Source organism: Kryptolebias marmoratus, linkage group LG11, assembly GCF_001649575.2.
Source record: "Kryptolebias marmoratus isolate JLee-2015 linkage group LG11, ASM164957v2, whole genome shotgun sequence".
In the NCBI taxonomy this organism is placed as follows: Eukaryota; Metazoa; Chordata; class Actinopteri; order Cyprinodontiformes; family Rivulidae; genus Kryptolebias; species Kryptolebias marmoratus.
The window spans coordinates 18,415,595-18,435,121 of record NC_051440.1 but is presented as its reverse complement, the minus strand read 5'-3'; the positions used below and the strand labels follow the sequence as shown (position 1 = coordinate 18,435,121).

Genomic DNA, 19,527 nt, shown 5'->3' with positions numbered 1-19,527 from the left:
CAAACTGCACCTGCAGTTTCTCGATGACGGTCATGTACTCCAGTCGTAGGGGCGCATCCTTACGAGGCCGCGTTCGAGCGAACTTCCAGTCTTTGACAGCTCGCTTCACCATGTGGCTATGGACCCTAAGAGATAGGGTGTTGACTTGGCTGTCCAGGTCAACAGGAATGGATATGCCATTGGCCTTAGCTGAGGAAAGAACATGGAAAATGATGCATCAGTGCAAGCCTGTTGATACAGATGAACTTCTAATAATGTGCATTTTATTACCAGTTCGATCAAAAAAGATATTAAAACCACTATTATTATAAAAGGTGCTGGAAAAACTCTCACTGTAATCAATATAACTACCATTACCAATGAACTGACATTAAATATATACTTCATATGGTATCCATCAGAATTAAACAGCTGTGTATCATGACTCACCTACGTCAGCCAGGGTTTTGATACAGTTTTCAATATTGTCCCTCTGACCCGTGTTGAGCCAGTTGCAGTTGTAAATTCTGAAGGCTGACTGGAGCAGCTTGATAAAGACAGACTGGTTTTTCTGCGAAAAGAAAAATAAAAAGCAAGCATTGCCATTGCTTAAAAGGATGTAAGTGCAGAGAAAATTTAAAAAAAAAGAGAAAAGCCAGCTAAGATCACACAAATATGGTCTGTGGACGAATAACAAAACACACCTCAGGAAGTCCCTCTAAGTTTAAGAATGTCTGCCATAAAACCTGACCATCCGAGGTGAACGTGCAGTGACGAAGGCAGTATGCCGTTAAATATTCGTCCCATAAAACAGCAAAAAGTTTGAGCACCTATTTGCTTTTTAGAGATGAAAACTGGTACCTTCAGGTTGGACTCCTTAGTGGGGAATTGTGAGCTGAAGTAACCACTGATTATGGCCATCACTGTATCCGTCACGTACTTCTCCAGGGCCAAATCTGCATGACCACGGTCTGTGGTAGTGTTGCATATCTGAAGAACACAAACAAAACATTCTCTATAAGCTCATTTTCATCTCACGGCTTCATGCTCGGTATGTGAGCAGATTAGGCTTTTGAGTAAGTCTTTGTGAATCTTGACATGTACACTGCCTCATTAAAGAAAGAATAAGTGGTTCATGTGTGACCTTTTAATATGAGACCTACTCTGGACATGTCCACCAGGAAGTTGTCAAAAAGCCTCCATATGTGGGAGGAGGTGTAGATCTCTTTCATTTCCACTTCTGTGTCCACATAGCAGTGATTCACAAAGTTCACATATGAAGTTTTCACCTAAAGGAAAAAATATATATAAAGAAATAAGAGGTCGGGATGCTGCAACATCAGAGACGAAGCAAGGAATCATGACCGGAATAATTTACGCCATATATATTTAGGCTGTGAAATATCGCGTGCGGGGGGGGGGCTACCTCTGGGATGCAGTTCACATCAGTGACCACTTTAACAATGTCGTCCAGCGGCAGCAGAGAGTTGCATTTCAGCTCGGTGTAGACGTTCTTCCCCTGGGTGCAAGCAGCAAGAAGGTCCACGAGTGCGTTGTGATAGGCTAGAGCTCCGTCCTTGTTTGCCCGCTCTTCCTCAGAGCACATCATCTCCACCAGCTTTGCGAACGAGGAGCGGTCGTTGTAGAACACCAACACGTCTTCGCCGGCGTTCACCAGCTGGAGACGCAAACAGATCAGAAGGAGTCGCAAAAATACCACTGCTGTATAAAGTAGTGCCTAAGTTTACTTATATATCATCTTATTTATACTATAAGGTGAAAAGTGAAATATCCTCACCTCAGTCATTACTTTGTCCTGACACTTCTTCACATACTTCCCGTCGCCTTTCACAATAGTGTGCAAGAACTTGAGGCACTGAACGTGCTTCCCCTGCGTGGCAATGCTGTGGACGAGGTGATGGACCACACGGTCACTGATCTCGTTGCACAGCTGGTAGTTGTTCATGAAGATGTGGCGCATCGTCTCCATTGTCTGCTGTAAAAAAACAGCCACGATCATTTTGGATGATGGTAAAACTTTAAACATTAGGCAGAGACAAGAAAAAGATGCAGTTTGTGTAATGTGCTGATAAGATGATAAACAAAGACTGGTCAAATCAACAAACCCCAGAAGAGAGGAAGAAATTCAGGTGTTTATGTAGAAGAGCTTGATTCTGAGGGTTTTCTTTGCAGAAGTTTTGCAAAAAGCTGTTAGCCAGGCTCATGATTTCCTCCATCTTCTTGTCAGTCTGTGGAAGAAACCAAGAAAACAGCAGATACATTTACAGAAACAGAAAGATGCCCACAATCCTTGTTATGATAAGTAATTTAGCCCGTCCTTGATTATGTTTCCCACCTGGTCATACTGGATCTTCAACAATTCCAGCACCACTGTATGGGCTCCCATGTTTTTCAGCAACCTCTGAAGCTGCTCCACACGAGGCTTCTTACCGGTGGAACACAACTTTCTGAGACGCAGGAGGATCTAAAGATGAGGCAAAAAAAAACATTTTTCCAGACCAAACCTGTAGAAAACCACATTACTTAAATAATAACACAAAGACGTGTCTCTCACCTCTTTAACTATGTTATAATTGTTTCCCTTGTTACTGTCAATCTGAGGTTTCACTTCCCCGTCCTGAACTGGGCTCAGAACCATCTCCTGGAAACAACAGGCCAAACATTTAGTATTTAGAGCAACTTGGTAATTGTGAATGAATTTTCAGAAGTGCAACAATCTCTATATGTTGTCTGACATCAAAGTGAAGGGAAAAGGGTAACCAAATAAAAGATGGCGATATAAAAACGTGCATTAAAAACCTGATTGGTCAAAATAAAAGTCCCTGTTAAGACATGTAAGACAGACTCAGGGCTGTCTTTAGCCTGGCAGCCAGAGAGTCACAGCCTCGATGTTAAAACTGAGTTTGCACTCTGCAGGACACTACGCTGGTAAAAGTCAGAACAGTACCTCCATGTTAGGCTCTTTGCCCTGTCTGACCTCCAAGTCTTCACTGCCATAACCCCCACTTTTCTCCACCCACAGCTCGGATTTCTCCACAGTCAGACGCAGCTGATCCAGGTCCGCCTTGATCTGCTTGTAGTTTTCTACATCCTTCTCTGACACAAGAAGCTGGACCTGAAATGCACAAAAAAAAAAAAAAACATTTATTATACATCAGACATACAGAGACTGAAAAGACACACACAAAAAAAAAAAAATCAGTATTTTAGTTTATAGTTGCTGAACTCTCTTAACCCAAACATGAACCAGAAGAAAAATCACTGAAGTTTGGATATGCATGATGTCACACTCCTTGAAATGTCGGATCCTCCGTGTCAGTACCTGTTTAAAGGCCTGCAGCACCTCAGCTCTCTGACTGAAGTGTTTGAAGATGAGCTGCAGCGATCCGGACACCAGCGGTGGGTAATCTTGCATGATGAGATGAATGAGAACCCTCAAAAACGTGCGGCCACCTTCGTCATCCAGCTCGCCCACACCTAATTCAGAGCTAAAAAAACACAGAGGTGCGCATCGTTTAAACTGCGTATGAATGTTTCAGGGGAAAAGAAAAACAACACGAGTCAACTTCCAAGCACATCTTTACGTACCTTCCTGCAAACATGCTCTCCGCTTTTACTGCAATCTCATCTATGTCTGGCTCAGAAGCTAAAAACAAAAGCAAAATAAAAGCCATTAAAATGTGAAAAACTGCAATTATAAAGACATGATAACAATAAAGTATTTCTTTAGAACTCACATGTCATTATAGGGATTTCAGCCAAAGACTCAGAGTTTTCAGGTAGCGACTTTTCCCCAAACTCTGTCTTGTAGATGGACAACAGGTGCGTGATTCTAAAGTCCAGCCGCACAAACAGGATGAACTGACAGGGACACAAAAAGTGCACCACTATGAATCAAACGCGGACATTAATCAGGCGGGGGGAGGGACAAAACATTCAGCAGTGGTGCGTACTTGCAGGATCTCGATGATCTTCAGCTTGGTGTCCATCACCATGACGTCCTCGTTGTCCGGCATGAAGCGCCCTTTTTCGTAGCGCAGGGAGAGGGGAACGTTGGGCATGCTGTGTGGCACGCCTCGGCTCATCACCATCTGGGTCATCATTTCTCCAACACCGTGAATCGTTCGCAGGACGTTGTTGCCTAAAGAGGACATTCGTTTTGACAGCCGTTTCTTTCTGCGTCTCTGAAAGCGTCCTTTATTCACGTGGTGTGAAAGTTTCAGCACGTGCGTCATAAAAGGTTAAACAAACAGGCCAACAAATGCTTACCAGCTCCAGGAGTTTCAGGTATATGTATAATATTATCACCCTCCAGTTCTATTAAACACACAACCTAAATTTGTTCTTTTTTCACCCCTCAGATCTGCAGGTCTAATAAGTAATTATTATGCATTTCTAAAACTAGCCATTCTACTTGAAATAAATAAAAAAAATAACAAAGTGCATACACTGAACTGCTGCATCAATATATGCATCAAAAAAGCTGGAGTCTGTTCATCATCTTTGCTATAAAACATACAAACTGATAAACTCGTATTTCAAAAATGCACTTATAAAAACACGTAAAAATGCACTGACCAGCCTCTGGACTCTTGCTGAAGTTGTTCACGAAGTGGTGCGGCTGCTGGACGATGTCGAGGATGGCCAGCAGAGTGCGTGTGAGGCGCAGCAGCTCACTGAAGCTATAAAAACCAAAGTAAACCATCTTTCGAGCCAGATTCACCACCTAACAGAGAGAACAGAAACATCCGATATTTAATGTTTCAAGAACACTGAGAATATTTAAAGGCTGCGCCAGATTTGTTCAGTTTGAGTTAACATACAGTTTAAATAGCAGACTTTTCTGTCCTGTTTACAATATTATAAAGAAAGCCTTGAACAGTTTTATTACTTACAGCCTATTCAGAAGAAATATGATGAAAATTTGTTTCTTTTGGTATTTTTATCTAGCTGCATTTATGCAGATGAACAAACGTAGCTTGTAAAATAATGACTGCCAGTTCAAATAAAGTGATAAGGTGAAACAAGAGTGACAGCCACAGACCATAACAAAACATCCCACACAGGCTCCGGGCCTACGCAGAGTTTATTTACCTCTTGTGTGAGTTCATTTTTATCTTTCTCCCCAAATGGAAAAGACTGGTTGACCACATCTCTAAGATATTCTTCCACAAACTCCATGGTGGGAGCAAACTTTTTCTTCATCTCCTCTCTCAAGCTGTCAGTGGAGTCATACTCAAACCTGCGGAACCAGCCAACGCAGACACCTGGTGAGCGGACGCTCTCGGTCAGAACGCCAAAAGTCTCCCGAAGCAGAAGATGCTCACCCGCTGATGGTGACCTTGGAGGGAATCTCGTTCCAGAGGCGGGCGTAGCGCATCGGAACCACCGACTCCTGCGGGTCGCGGTCCACGTGCATGTGCAGCATGAGGCGGCAGAAGGAGGCTCTGAGGTTGTAGGGCAGGAAGTCATCGCACATGCAGCGCAGGATCAGATCCACGGGCAGCTGACTGGAGATCTGGTTGATGGCCAGATACTGACGGTCCAGACACATTTTAGCAAACAAGTTCAGCTGGTACCTGAAGAAGAGGTTCGTAGGATTAGGCAGAAAAAGGAGAAAATGGGAACGCACCGGCTCCTGTTTGTTTATTTCAGCTTTTTTTTTGTTACTGATGGTTTAAGGATCAACCACATTGAATGAGCTGAGAAGTTCCACAATCACCTGTAGTAGGTAATGATATCTGCATCTACTTTGTTGTTGTCCTTCGCGTCCTGGGCCAGATGGTGAATGGATTTACCATGAGGCTCCTTGTTGTTGTCGATCCAGTAGAGCCAGACATCGTCTTCTTCCCCCTCTTCTGGGAGCATGGAAGAATCCATAGCGGGCTCTATGTTAGAGATTAGTCTAGTGAAGAGTAAAACAGAGGGAGAGTGTGTGCCACATAAAGCAGTTAGTTACTATAACGCTGACATAGAGCTGCTGCTGCAGAAAATATCCATTTCAAAAGAGGCAGACACACTGGAGGAAAACGGCACTCTCACGCCCTGTGGAGAGCGTTTGCATGTTTAAACAGGCTTAAATATTAGAAACTAAAATATGACAAGATGCTTAAAATATAGATAGCAGTGGGTGTGACTCACTTGGTCTGAATGAGGATGTCTGCAATGGAGGGGTTCAGAATAAATTTACAGATAAGCTCCTGTGTGACTGGGATGGCGGTCTTGTTGGACACACAGAGATCAGACAGATAATCCAGGAATCTGACAGAGCAGAGGAGACATGAATGAATAATGTCCCAACACCTAAAATTTATATAAAACCTGCATTTATGAGTATGGAGTCCACTGCAACACCTTAATATGGAATGTAAGGTTATATAAAGGCAACAAATAATGATAATAATAATCTTTTTAAATCACAATTTCTATATTGTTACAATAAAGTAGGACAGGAAGTTATCAGGGAGGTGTGCACATCTCACCTGGGCTCTCTGTTGCGCCTCAGCAGGTTGACAAAGGTGTCAATCTCTTTGGCTGTGATGTGTTTTTCCAACAGCTTGCGGTTGTTGTGCAGCAGGGCAGTGATTGTGTCTTCAGCCAGGATTTCATACCCAATCTGAGACTGCATGATTGAGAACTTCTTGGCTATATACTCCTACGTGTCACAAGAAACACACATTTCTGATCATTTCTGATGTACAGTCCACGTTCTTAAAGTAGAGTCGTGTAACACGGAGTGACTATGCGTCCTCTTAGCTGCTGAATAATAAAAACCCCTTTGCGGTTATTCAGTGACTACAACTGGTGATTATTTCATTAAAAGCATGGAGTCAGTTAATCTAATTATCGTACTGATTACCAATTTAAAGTTCAAAATGTCAAAAAGGATGACAAGCAGGTTTAAAGCTAATACAGGTCCACGTGAGGTCGGACATCTCTAAACAACTTAAAAATATATGTGTGGTTATGGTTATTTTGAATGAAAGTGAGAAAGTTAAACAATCAGTCTCACAGCTGCAGTTCATACATTCTTCTGATGATTTGGTGCTGTTCGGATGGAATAGAGCAAATGACACTAACAACTTGAAAATAAAAATAAAAATCTGCTGCATTCATGTAACAAAGCGATTCACAGCAACGATGGTTAATTTGAATGCGTTTTTTTTTCCTGAAAGCAGCATGCTGACTTATGAGGAAGGCTCGTTGATTTAATCATGTAAAAAGGAAAATAACTTGAGTGAAGAACATTAGATGGATATCTACATTTAAGTTAAGTTTCTCTTTAACCCTTTAATGCATAGTGGTCACTGTGGATAGCTATTTAAAAGCCATTTTCTTGTACATGTGTGGGTTTTTATGTTAAAACTGCGAATAGATCGCGAAGTGGACACTTGTGCATCATGCAATACAGTATATTGACCATCCATTGCAAGTGCAGCCAAATTTTCTCAAATCCAAGATGGATTTCCCCAAGAAGTCATCTTGCTCTTAACCAGATTGCATGTTCCTGATTATTAAATATTAATGAGTCTCATTAAACATTAAGCAGCCCGCTGGAATGGCGCAAGCGCTCATATGATACCTGGTTCTTGCGATAGTCCTGCTGGGAGTGTCGCAGCACTCTGTAGCAAAGACTCAACATGTACTTGAAGTGAGCGTAGCGCTGATCTCCCAAATCCTCCAACCTTAACATTGGACCATCGCCTTTATCTGCAAATGGAGCTTCTAGGATGCCAAATATCTAAAAACAGGAAACCAGATTTACAGATCAAGTCCAATTCAAGGATCTACAGCTGAAAAATACTTAAATGCACCCACTTATTGGCGTTAATTTGTAGTTACTGAAACAAGGTTATAATTACAATATCTACACTTCAGATTAATTAGTATCTGTGCATGTATGGCAGTGGTGTCTATCCTGCATGTTTTAGATGTTTCTCTGCTTTGACACACCTGGTTTGAATGAATGATTAACAGGCTTCTGCAGAGCTTGAGGACCTGCTGAAGAGCAGGGAAACAACAACAACATGCAGGATAGCGTCCCTGGAGGGCCAGGATTGGACACCACTGCTGTAGGGTTTACTCACGCTGACCTGAGCGAGGATGTTCTGTTCTCTCATGAGTTTCTGCCTCTCGCGGTTTGGTGTAGAGGTGGCCACAGACAGAACGTCCTGTCCGTGGTTTGGCACCACGCACACAAAGAAAACCAGGTCTTCTAACAGTGTAATCACAAACCTGAAGGCAGAACGTAACTTGAAATATAAAAGTTATGCACACACCCCTGCGGTTGCTGTCATCCGTTAAAAGTCTGTACCTCCTCTCATTCGTAGTAATGTTGACATGCTGAAGTTTCTTCACAGTGGACTCCAAGACCTTACTGGCGTCGTTAGCATAGTCCAGGTCTCTGACCTCCGACAGGGGAACAGAAACAATGGCAAAAGCCTCTTTGTCCTCCTTCGAGTGACAGGTGCCAATCTGATGTAAAAAACAAATGAAACGAGAAAGTCAGGTATCCCTGTACCTGTAGCTTGTGTGTGTATGTGTGTGTTTGTGTGTGTGCGTGTGTTTGCAGACCATCAACATGACCGGACGATCCTCCTCTTCATCGATGGGGAAGTTGGTGCTGGTCACCCAGGTGTTTGTGCACAGGTGCCTGAGTCTCACATAGGAGTTTCTGAAGAGAGGTGGGACAAATTATTAACAGCGATATTACTTCATACTGACCAGATGTTGAATCCAAAATTGTACATCTGCGTAAAACAGTTAGCTTGATATTAATCCATAAAATATTTAAGCTCCACCAGCAGCCTGGCTTTAATTATGCCCGAATAAGACAGCTGTATGAACTATCAGGGTAAATTTTGTGGCGTTTAGTGAATCTCTGATAACTCCAATGATTCTACAATATAACCTACAATGTGATAATGTAATGACGCAAAAAGATATATGATAAACTATGATAAACATGTTATGATATGCAATATGATTTGATAACAAGAAGTTTAATTTATAGGTAATATAATATGATAAATGAGAATAAACAATATATGATGTACAATATGATAAACTTTGACATAATACAATATCAATCCATGATAAATGAGATACAATATAATAAACAAGGTGTTATATGAGCCATCATATACAATATAATATAATCAACAATATACAATGTGATATTAGATATATGATAAAATATACAATAAATAAACAATAAGATAAACAGTTTTTTATGTCATAAGAAAAACAATGCAATTTATGATATGATACTAAATTTTATGATATAATAGTTATTGGAATTGGCGTTTTCCCCTTAATGTGAGAAACAAACCTGGGCACGGGACAGTCAGCCCTCTGCAGAGTGGTGGCATCCAGCTCAAACAGGGAGGCGATGTCATTCCCGTGGGGAACAGAAACCAGGACAAAAGCAATCTTCTCTGCAGCTTGACTCTTCTTTTTGGAGAACACAGTATCTGTTTCATTCTGCAGAGAAGATAGTGTGGTGTGCTGAAAAACTTACAGTAAATGGCACTTCTAGTAGATGTTTTTCCTGTCCCAACGGTGTTTAAACCGACTGTAGAAAACACTAGATGTTAAAGCCAGACTAGCTGTCAAGATATGTCATTTTTTTATGGTTTTTGTTCAAACTTTTATGCTTCTAACACAATTTCTACATCATTAAATGATTGTTTAGGGGGGTTCTGTAACTCAAACTCATCCAGGTTTTTGTAAACAGTGGTGTCAGAAAACAGCAACTGCTCCTCGCCTTTGTTTACAACTCGTAATTGTTGGCAACAAAACATGATTCTGCTGATTTTGCTCATTTATTACAAATTATGGTGAAGACCTTTGGTAGTGAATGATGATATTATACTTAGTAGTTATTTTTATTTTAAATGAGCCAAACTTGAACAGGTTGCAACTAGGAAAACTTTTGATTTATGTTCATTTTGCAGATTGCATTTTTGAGCTAAATTTCCTTTTTTCTTTTGGTATAAATAATCTTATTTATAATAATAATCTTATTCGATTTTTTAAGCGATGGATCCATAAGCATAAAGTGATTCAAGCTAAAGCCCAAACCTACAGGAGCAGTAAGTGATCGGCCAATTAGAAACATTTAGTATTTGTCACTAAAAGGTTTGGGGACAAAATGCAACAGCAGCCATTTAAAACGTGGGATTCTGCTGGAAACACTTCCTGTATTCAGACACCCTCAAAACAAACCACTCAGAGCCACAGCTTTAATGTTACACGCTTGAATAAAATATATGTTGGTGTATTTTAAAATCCTAATCGCAGTTAACCTAAAAATAAATCTACGAGACCCAGAGGGGAGCACGGCACGCTTAGTGTCAAGTTGCCTTGTCCTTCCATCCTTAACTTTTGACAAATGAGCTCTACTGTTGATGAATATTGATGGATACAGCTGTATGACTGAGGACAGATGGATGTGAGCCAAAGTACTGTGACAGCATTTTACACTAACGAGGTATCAAATTATACAGACGTGCAGCCAGAGAGCCATAACTTTTTCTCTGCCTGGAGTTACAAGCTGCTGCGGTTTTGCAGATGCAACAAATAACGGCAAGGGTTCATTTCTGCTACTGTTCTCTGCATGTCAATGGGAAGCTCCCCAGAGCTGGCTCCTCGCCTCAGCTTCTCCATCCTCCCACTCCCTCCCCTCCCTCTCCGCTGGTGACTCACCCAACCAGTTTAACACAGGCGAGTGAAGCAGAGCAGACAGAACGTCTACCTCCCCTTCATCGCCTCTTGCTGGGCACCCCCCCTCACACACACACACCCAGACGTTATGTAAGGAGCCCCCTGTGAGTCTCGAATTCAGCATGTGCAGAAGAAAGTGGGCGAGGGCTGAGAGTTTGTGTTTTTTTACCCTGCCAGAATACAAATGTGCCAGGCAGCAGCGAGCTGAAAGAAATGTCTGGATGTAGACTCAGAGTTTGGCAGATTTCGTGTCTGTGTGTGTATAAAGAAGTCGGCAGAGGGAGCCGAGGGAGAACTTAACAAGTGGTGTTGCATAACCAAAGGATGAGGAGACGGAGAGGGGGCCTCGAATTTCTAACTGCTGAGATAATTGTTGCTTTCACTGAAACACAAATAATTACGTCAGTTCCTACACTGGTCGTGAGTTTATCATCTAAGAGCAAAAATGTAGGGATTGTTATTTTCAACAATGGCATAATTTATCATCATGAATTCAGCACACAGGTGTGAAAAATCTGACTGTGATCCGCAGCGTAATGCCTGTGAGGTCAGACGCTTGGACTCACCTCGCCTTTGGACTCTAATTTGTTGTCTTTGAATTCATGGGTCGCCTGCAGAGAAATGTAGCAGTCAGTGACCTCAGTGTGACAGAGCTTTGATAACAGTCCTGCACTCTCAAACTGTTCAGCAGCTGCAAAGAATGTGAGATAGCAGGCATAACAATGGGAATACTGCCACCTACAGCACATTATCCAAAACCCCCTTCAGCTTTGCTCACTATAAATAGAAAAGCATAGAGTCTTTATTGTCATTCAACATGTTAAAAACATGAGAGCATGTTCTCCAGGTACAAGCATTTAAAATCCCTGACAGTAAATAACCTAAAATCCTTCAATTAAGCCTCAATTTAAGATCATTCCATTAAAACATGATTAAAAACAAACAGCCATTAAAAACAGTAAAAGTAGACAGCTTTAAACCCAGAGTTCATGAGCCTCACAGCCTCAGGGTCGAAGCCTCTGCTAACCCTAGTTCTGGGAGCTTTCAGGATGCAAAGCATCCTGTCTGAAGGGCGGAAGGAGAACAGTTCATGGGCGGGGTGGGTGGGGTCCCCGCCCATGGTATAATAGTTTTAGACTGTAATACCAAGCTTCATTTTCAGGATGGCGGCGCACAGCGGTGCAGCGGCTTCTCAGATATCAGCGTTAAGCATTTCTCAGCTATAAAAGTGTAACACGCCCCCCTCCTAATATGAAAATGTGCTCGATTCTGACAGCTGCTCTGTGCAGTCCATCAAACAGCAACATATGGGAGCGAGAACAGAAAAAAATAAAACTAGGACTCACCTCGGCGGCGAGGTAATTCCCAGTTGCCAAGTGCTTGAATCGGAAAAGGCTGTTCCACTGACCGGCTCCCCCCCTGCAGGGGTCGGAGTGCACGACCTGTCACAAAACGAGAAGCATTAAGCATGTGGAAGCATCACTTTCAGTCAGTGGTTATATTTAGTCATGCAAAAAGACGCTTCATTGCACCGCTTGTTTTCTGTTACAAAAATACTGTATAAAACTGCAAAAACAATCAGTTTCTCCATCTGTTCAGACAAAAATAAACAGTATAAAACTAGTTAAAGAATCATTTCTCTTGAATATAAAGCTCAGTGGCTTAGTGTTAGGTCAGAAAGTTAGAAAAGCCTTAGTGCACGTTTTGATTTTCAAACACTTGTTACGCAAACATTCTTGAACTTATCACCGCTGAACATAAATGTGTGTTTTGTTTTGTTTTTTCATACTGGTACAGTGACATTTCAGCAGCGGATATGGTGACTTATGTGCACTTTGGCACAAACTGGAACAACAACAACAACAGGAACTTTTAATTTGCACATAAGAGGAACAATAGATGGCATTACAAAGAAAAAAAATCGCCAGCAGAGACAGAAAACCAGACCTGTCACACAAAAGGGTTATTACGACACAATCGGTCAGTGTGTCTAATCATAAATTAAGTTTGTAATTTAGCTGGTTTAACTGGTTCCAGGAGAGGTTTTGTTGGTTAGGGTTAGGGTTAGGGTTTTGTTACTTGTAACCAAAATAGGAAATGTATTTTGTACGGTTTCATTTAGTCCACAAATTATGTTGGTCCTGTCAGGGACAATTCAAACACACAAATAAATTCAAGGCTTAGCATTCCTTGAGGGAATGCATAACACCTGCTGTCTTTAATGCCAGAGCTCTAAACTAAGACGATCTTATGATGAGAAGGAACAGACTTGCAGCCATTTTGGTCAAACCTTATAAATGGCGTCAGAGTATGCGTTGAGGAAGACTCAGCTTCTACCACGCCAGATTTTAGCTCATTATCTGCACAATTTGTTGAGCTAAAGACAAACTTGGCATTTCCAAAGGTCAACTGACTGTGGTGGCCATCTTGAATTGGGTTGACTTCGAAAGTTATTCAGTTGTAGACGTCCACCCAATGTTTCCTTTCTGACAGTTTCATTAACATCAGTCCAGTGGTTCGTGGAACATTTTGCTAACAGACGGACAGAATTGACTTCAATAGGAAAGTGCAAACTTTTAAGGACAGATATTGTGCTATCTGTTAATGCTTACAGTATTAGTTGGGGGTGACTCTCAGCTACTACCACACTAAATTTTTCATTAATAACTTTAAAATTGACTCAGTTATTGTCATTTTGTGTTCACTAGGGCTGCTTAGTTGTGGTGACCAACTTGAATGGGGTTAACTCCAAAAGTTATTTATTTCGTATTTCGTAAATGTACATCCAATGATTATTTTCTGAGAATTTTATTAAAATCCATCTGTTGGTTCAGATATTTTGCTAACACAGTGGACAAACGAACACACACACCCACACCCTTTAGCTCATCACATCGGATTAACCTACTTTGACCGTGTGTGCACAGAAAAATAAAAAATAAAATAAAAGCAGCAGATCAGTTTTCTAACATGACACCGACATAATGGGTCACAATATTAGAGAACATTTTAATAGCTACTGTTGTTTCTGTGTGAAAATAGTTCATAAACCTAATGAATAATTAAAAAAAATGTTTATTTTATCGGTGGTGCTTTACCTCGACCTCCCAGAGGGCCTTGGAGCTGGTGGCTGAGGTGGCAGACTGCCGCAGAGTCGTCCTGAGAAAGACGTGCTGCTTCTTCTTGTGCTGGTCACAGGTCAGAAACTTCTCCTGCTCAGCATGAAACAGCCTCACCACGTCTCCCTGACAGAAGACAGCATGCACAACGTTAAAGAAAAATATTTAAAAATCATAATATAAGAGTATGTCAGTTTAAAAAACAGGCCGAAGTTTGAAAATGAAACACACCCCCTTTAAAACGTTGTCCCTGTAGTCACTGAACTTCATGAATAAGGTGACTTTCCAGCTGGTGTTACAGTTCACCGCATTTACCTAAAAAAAACAAAAACAGAAAAGTGAAAATTTGGACCAAACCGATGGAGACAAACTGTGTGAACCAGCCGTACCTCTTTGCAGCCGGGGTTATCTAAAAGCTCGATGTTACTGGCGTGGAGGGGCTGTCCGGCGTTCACTGGCATCAGCACCACCTTGTCTCCAACCACCACCTTGATGCCAGTGACAGATAAGAGTCAAACACAAGCGGGGCACTCGGGGATCGGACACTTTTCCTGCAGTCGTCACACAAATTAAGCGGAGCAAAGAAGTGCATCCATGCAAACAGCTTATTGAACGTCATTGTGTGTTTTTCAACAAGAGTGATAACGTAACATGCTGGCGTTCACATGGAAGAGTGGCTGAGCTGTTTGGAGTAAAAAAGGCTCATTCATATCATGGTTTGGGATATGAATGCAGCAACTAAAACCTGTTACTTTATATCAGGGGTGGCCAATCCTGGTTCTCGAGGGCCACTATCCTGCATGTTTTACTTGTTTCCCTGCTCCAACACACCTGATTCAATGGTTAAATCACCTCTTCATGTTCTGCAGAAGCCTGTTAATCACCCATTGATTCAAATCAGGTGTGTTGGAGCAGAGAAACAAGTAAAACACGCAGGATGGTGGCCCTGAGGACCAGGATTGACTTGTATAAAACATGCTCTGTAAGTCTGCAGCCACACTCAGGCACACTGTGGCTGCAGAACAATGGGGCCTTTTGTCTAAACAATGCTAAAGAAGTTTAAATAAAAACCTGAAAGTCTGCATGCTTTTTTTTTTTTTTTTAAAAAAGAGTGTTACATCCATGGTTTTCCACTTCATTCTGTGTCTAACTCGATGCACAAACACCATGCACAATCAGGAGCAATACCTTCAATCATAGGATGCTAAAGCCAGAAGAGAAGGACAAAATCAGAACTGTTACTGGAACGGGACAAAGGAACTGACAGTCCCCTGCAGAACCAGAGGAATGGCAGGCTTTATTTGTGGTACTTTCACGTCTGCCTAGAGGCGATCGGAAAGCAGACGGGGCGGGGGGGGACCTACGTTGTCTCCTTCGCTGCGGAGCTTCCAGAAGGGCTGCATGTAGAACCAGGAGCCCTCATTCCCAGCCGGGTCCAAGGAAACCCGCATGGCATTCTTCTCCAGCAGCGCAGGCAGGCGTTTGTTCACGGTCAGGTACTTGTTGCTCTTGATGTGGAGGAGCTGTGGCCGAAGAGTTTAGACCCGTGAAGGACAGTGTTGGAGGAAGCTTTTAAATCACAGTCAGGTCTCAGAGCAAACTGAGGATTTTGCTTTAATAACCTAACAATAAGCAAAATAGTTTTTTTTCTGTTTAGCTTCTTCAGTGTGTTTTAATCAACAGTAATAAAGATTCCAGAACTTTTCAGAAGTTTCTAATTTTTGTACAATAAAGGTTCATTTCCATCTAAAAACTTACACTATGATGAGATTCTTTATTAGAGTACAGCTACAATCCTGAAGTATTTATCAACTTTTATTTAAAAAGTCACTATTTCCAGAGGTGTGTGTGGTGATGTACACAACATTTCTTAGTTCTACTAAAAAAAAATAATAATGAAAAAGAAAGCATCCTTGGCCCAAACATGTCTGAACTCAGAACGCTTACGTTCACGTAGAAACGCAGACTTTGTTTGGTTGAGAAAAACTGTTTCAGAAGTTTAATATTAGCTCATGTAGTGTCACGGCTCATAAAGTACTGTGTACTGATAAATATTAGACAGAACATCCCGTCAAAAATGACCAGACTATCCCCTTTAAGCTCATATAAAACTGTGAATTATAAACATGCTTCTTTAAAGAGCTAAATTAACAAAAATCCTGTTAAGTCCAAATGTTTCCTGACCCGGTGTTTCCGATTTCCTCTGAGAGCTCAACAATCAGCCAAAGAAAACAGAACCTGTTGTCTTTAAAACCAGTCGGAGGTTTGAGAGGCTGAACGACGGGAACAAAACGCTCCGTAAACATAAAGACAAAAACAAGAGTACCTGCTGAGGACATCTGGAGACCGCAGGTGTTTGCTGGAGAGATCCATCTTACCTGAATGACGTTACTGTACTTGACAATTTCCCCGAGGAGCTTCTTGTTCTCCGTTTCATTCTGCTTCTGCTCCAGTTCTGCAGCATGCTGACAGTGAAACAAAACAAAAACAAAAACAAACAAAAGAAATGGTAAATCTGCAAAAGGATAAAGAAATAGACGGGCACAGATTGTGGTTTGGGAAAAAAAAAAGGGGTATACCTGTAACTTTTTAAACAGTTCCCTTTTTGCATTGATGTTCCCTTTTTTTTCTTGTTTTGCCTTCCAGAACTGCTTCTGGGCCGAATATCTGTTCATGGGACACACCTTGAAGAGGCAGTCTGCAGGAAACGGGATGAATTCAGGATCAGCAGAGTCAACGAAGGAAGAGAACTTTCAGAAGTCATGTGGCAGAACTGCATTTTTATCCAGCTTCCTGAAGCGTCTCCTAACCGCTCAGAAGATCTTCTTAAGCTCACATCGTGACAAATAAAATGTGTGTGTTGATGATTCAAGTAAACTCCTACACACCTCGGAATTTTTTGGGAGGATTGGTGAGGTCTCCGGCTTCGGGCTGAACCACACATCTGTCATCAACAAGCCTGGAGAGGAGAGCAAAAACTATCAATAAATTAGCGTTAGAATTATTCTGAAACACATTATTATGGTAGATACTTTTAGGAAATTCACCCAGTAGCCAGTAAAACACATCAGCTGGTCTGAAAACCAATTCATCCAAAGGCCCAGCATTCCTTGAAGGGGAATGCATATCACCCGCCACCTTTCACCTCCTTGTTTTAAACTGAGATCATCTTCTGATGAGAAGGGATGCAGGGAAAGCCATTTTGGTCCGACGATGTAAATAAAGTTACGTGCAATCTTCGTGCGGTATTAGGTGATCTTTCAAGATGACTCTCAGCTACGACCACGACTAACTTTATATCAATATCTGCAAAACTGTTTGCTGAGGCTGATTACCTGAGGCAACCATCTTTAATGAAGCTGACTCCAAAAGTTAATCAGTTGTAGACTAATAATCAGTGATTACTTTCTGAGAGTTTTATTAGAATCCATCCAGTGGATCATGAGATATTTTGCTAACAGACAGTCAAGTTTGACTCCAATAATTAGGGCAATCAGTTAGGGCTCAGAGTATGAGTGGGGGTTGACTCTCAGCTACTACCGCGCCAAATAGTATGTAAAACAGACTGAATTAGAGCAAGGTTACACAGCTGAAGAGGCCATCTTGAATGACTCATAAAGTGATTCAGTCATAGATGAGAGAGTTTCAGTAAACAGATGGTGAACGTACACACGCCTGCACGCACGGGCAAAAACACTACCGCACTTTCACCTTTGAAACTTTTTCTAGCACCTTTCAAAATAAATTTAAAAAAGAGATAACAATAACAGGACGCTCCCCAAATGCCAGCCTAAAAAGATGAGTCTTCAAACTGAAGAGCAGTGAAATGCAAACTCATGCAGCACTCCTTTGAATGGGACGCTGACGAGCCACCTGCAGGCTGAAGAGCTTTGCTGGAACCACATGAGAGAATAAAACCAGCCCACAGATATTCACCTGCTCCCAGCTCTGAACCTGACGTGCCGCTGAGCATCTCTGGGCGGAGCCGAGCCTCTTTTTCATGGGGCTTTGATCCGACGTGGGGAAATCTGCTCCGAGCGGCAGGTTTGTTCAAAGTTAAACAGAATGCAGCTTTCACGTGGGGTGTCGGTAAAAGGTTGGTTAAAGGGCAAACAAAAAGAGTCACCCAGTTACTTGCTGCCTGGTCCCCCCCCCCCACATGTCACCACTTCTTATTTGTTTGTTGATGGCAGCTTCAAACGCCAGAGATGTCTCCACGTTTTCATCGTTACAGAGTCAAAACTCCAACGTGACGTGTGAAAAAATTATGTAGGTGTGTGTGTGTACAAGCAAGTCACCCAAAACTGAATGAATTATTTGTCCCATTTCACATCATATATGAATAAATGAGGGGGGTAAACGGACATGAAATGTTTATTGCAAACACTTTGCTTATGGCAGTAAACATGAGCCATGGCAGCTTTTTTTTTTAGTGAAGCACAAACACTTATTGTTAGTGCAGCATCAATGGGTTCAATTTTAATTCTCTCCATCCTCAACAGTACTGTGTCTACTGTGGATCACTTCCGGTTCCTAGGAACCACTCTTTCTCTGGACCTGAAAGGGCCCTCGTACACAGACGGCGACTGTACTTCCTGTGGTAACATAAGAAGTACAACCTGCCACAGGAGCTGCTGGTCATTTTCTACACGGCCATTATTCAGTCTGTCTGATGCTCATCCATCACTGTGTGGTTTGTCTCATCCACAAAACAGGACAGATCCAGGCTGCAGCCAACAATTAGGTCTGCAGAGAAGCTCATCGGGGCTGACCGGGTCAGGAAAAGAGCTGGGAACATCTCTGTAGACCCGACACATACCGGACACAAGCAGTTCAGACTCCTACCTTCAGGCCGACAGTATTAGCAAAAACCAGCCACCACAGATACAGTTTCTTCCCCCAGGCTGTCTGTCTGATAAAAACAATAGATCCTTACAGATAGCAGTCAGATAAACTTACATGTACATACTGTTCCTTTCTATCTTATTCTATTTCCTCTAAGTGTGTATAAATTTGATGTCTGTGAGCGCCTGGTAAAGAAGCAAACTCTTTGTTTTTACACACAAACTTGGCCAATAAAGATGATTCTGAATATTGATATTGCAAAGAACTGCTTAGACTGCAATCAATCACAGGCCAATTTATTCCATTTCTGTTTAAATTGAGTTCAGATGCTTCAGCTTGAACTGCATTTAGCCAAATCAATGGACTCTCACTGACCTTGGTGCCCATAGTGGATTTAGATTATTGTGGCACTGTTATGAGCATCGAGACGCCAGAAGAAAATAAAAAGTAGCATTCACTGAAGGAGCGCAAATATCTGACACCTTGCATGAAACACAATCTCACACAGCTCACTGAACCATTCTCTGAGGAGGACAGCTAAAAACATCATATTTATCACGCAAAATATCTCATGAACGATCAAATTCAAGCCAGTTTACAGATACTGACCTAAAATTTGGTTTGGTAGTAGTTGAGAGTCATCCTCAACACATACTCTGAGAGCCAACTGATTGCATGAGATCTGTTTTTATCCAATTCAAGATGGCCGCCACAGCTAATCAACCTTAGCCGACACAAAAATAGCAATAACTCAGTCACTTTTACAGATATTGAGCTCAGTTCTGATGTGACATTAGCTGAGGGTTGATAAATTTGTATGTTTTTAAATTTAATATTG

The 19,527-nt window shown here is 41.7% G+C and overlaps 1 protein-coding gene across 2 annotated transcripts in view; it reads right to left on the bottom strand.

The window, feature by feature from the left end:
* itpr2 (inositol 1,4,5-trisphosphate receptor, type 2) overlaps positions 1–19,527 on the bottom strand; it is a 58,797-nt gene that overhangs the window by 33,360 nt on the left and 5,910 nt on the right. Inside the window, exons 2-35 of one of the 2 annotated variants that reach the window (XM_017423025.3) lie at positions 16,733–16,803; positions 16,424–16,542; positions 16,223–16,309; positions 15,209–15,367; positions 14,234–14,332; positions 14,076–14,159; positions 13,824–13,970; positions 12,072–12,167; positions 11,292–11,336; positions 9,332–9,483; positions 8,575–8,674; positions 8,315–8,475; positions 8,094–8,235; positions 7,583–7,741; positions 6,483–6,655; positions 6,142–6,261; positions 5,723–5,905; positions 5,328–5,579; positions 5,095–5,242; positions 4,579–4,726; positions 3,954–4,141; positions 3,738–3,861; positions 3,589–3,646; positions 3,323–3,488; positions 2,948–3,115; positions 2,555–2,641; positions 2,336–2,464; positions 2,106–2,228; positions 1,778–1,975; positions 1,406–1,657; positions 1,143–1,268; positions 841–969; positions 430–550; positions 11–189 (exon numbers count right to left, since the gene is read on the bottom strand). In XM_017423025.3, coding sequence (XP_017278514.1) covers positions 11–189; positions 430–550; positions 841–969; positions 1,143–1,268; positions 1,406–1,657; positions 1,778–1,975; positions 2,106–2,228; positions 2,336–2,464; positions 2,555–2,641; positions 2,948–3,115; positions 3,323–3,488; positions 3,589–3,646; positions 3,738–3,861; positions 3,954–4,141; positions 4,579–4,726; positions 5,095–5,242; positions 5,328–5,579; positions 5,723–5,905; positions 6,142–6,261; positions 6,483–6,655; positions 7,583–7,741; positions 8,094–8,235; positions 8,315–8,475; positions 8,575–8,674; positions 9,332–9,483; positions 11,292–11,336; positions 12,072–12,167; positions 13,824–13,970; positions 14,076–14,159; positions 14,234–14,332; positions 15,209–15,367; positions 16,223–16,309; positions 16,424–16,542; positions 16,733–16,803 — 4,693 coding nt within the window. The remainder of the gene's footprint in view (positions 1–10; positions 190–429; positions 551–840; positions 970–1,142; positions 1,269–1,405; positions 1,658–1,777; positions 1,976–2,105; positions 2,229–2,335; positions 2,465–2,554; positions 2,642–2,947; positions 3,116–3,322; positions 3,489–3,588; positions 3,647–3,737; positions 3,862–3,953; positions 4,142–4,578; positions 4,727–5,094; positions 5,243–5,327; positions 5,580–5,722; positions 5,906–6,141; positions 6,262–6,482; positions 6,656–7,582; positions 7,742–8,093; positions 8,236–8,314; positions 8,476–8,574; positions 8,675–9,331; positions 9,484–11,291; positions 11,337–12,071; positions 12,168–13,823; positions 13,971–14,075; positions 14,160–14,233; positions 14,333–15,208; positions 15,368–16,222; positions 16,310–16,423; positions 16,543–16,732; positions 16,804–19,527) is intronic. The other variant, XM_017423024.3, reaches the window with a different exon arrangement.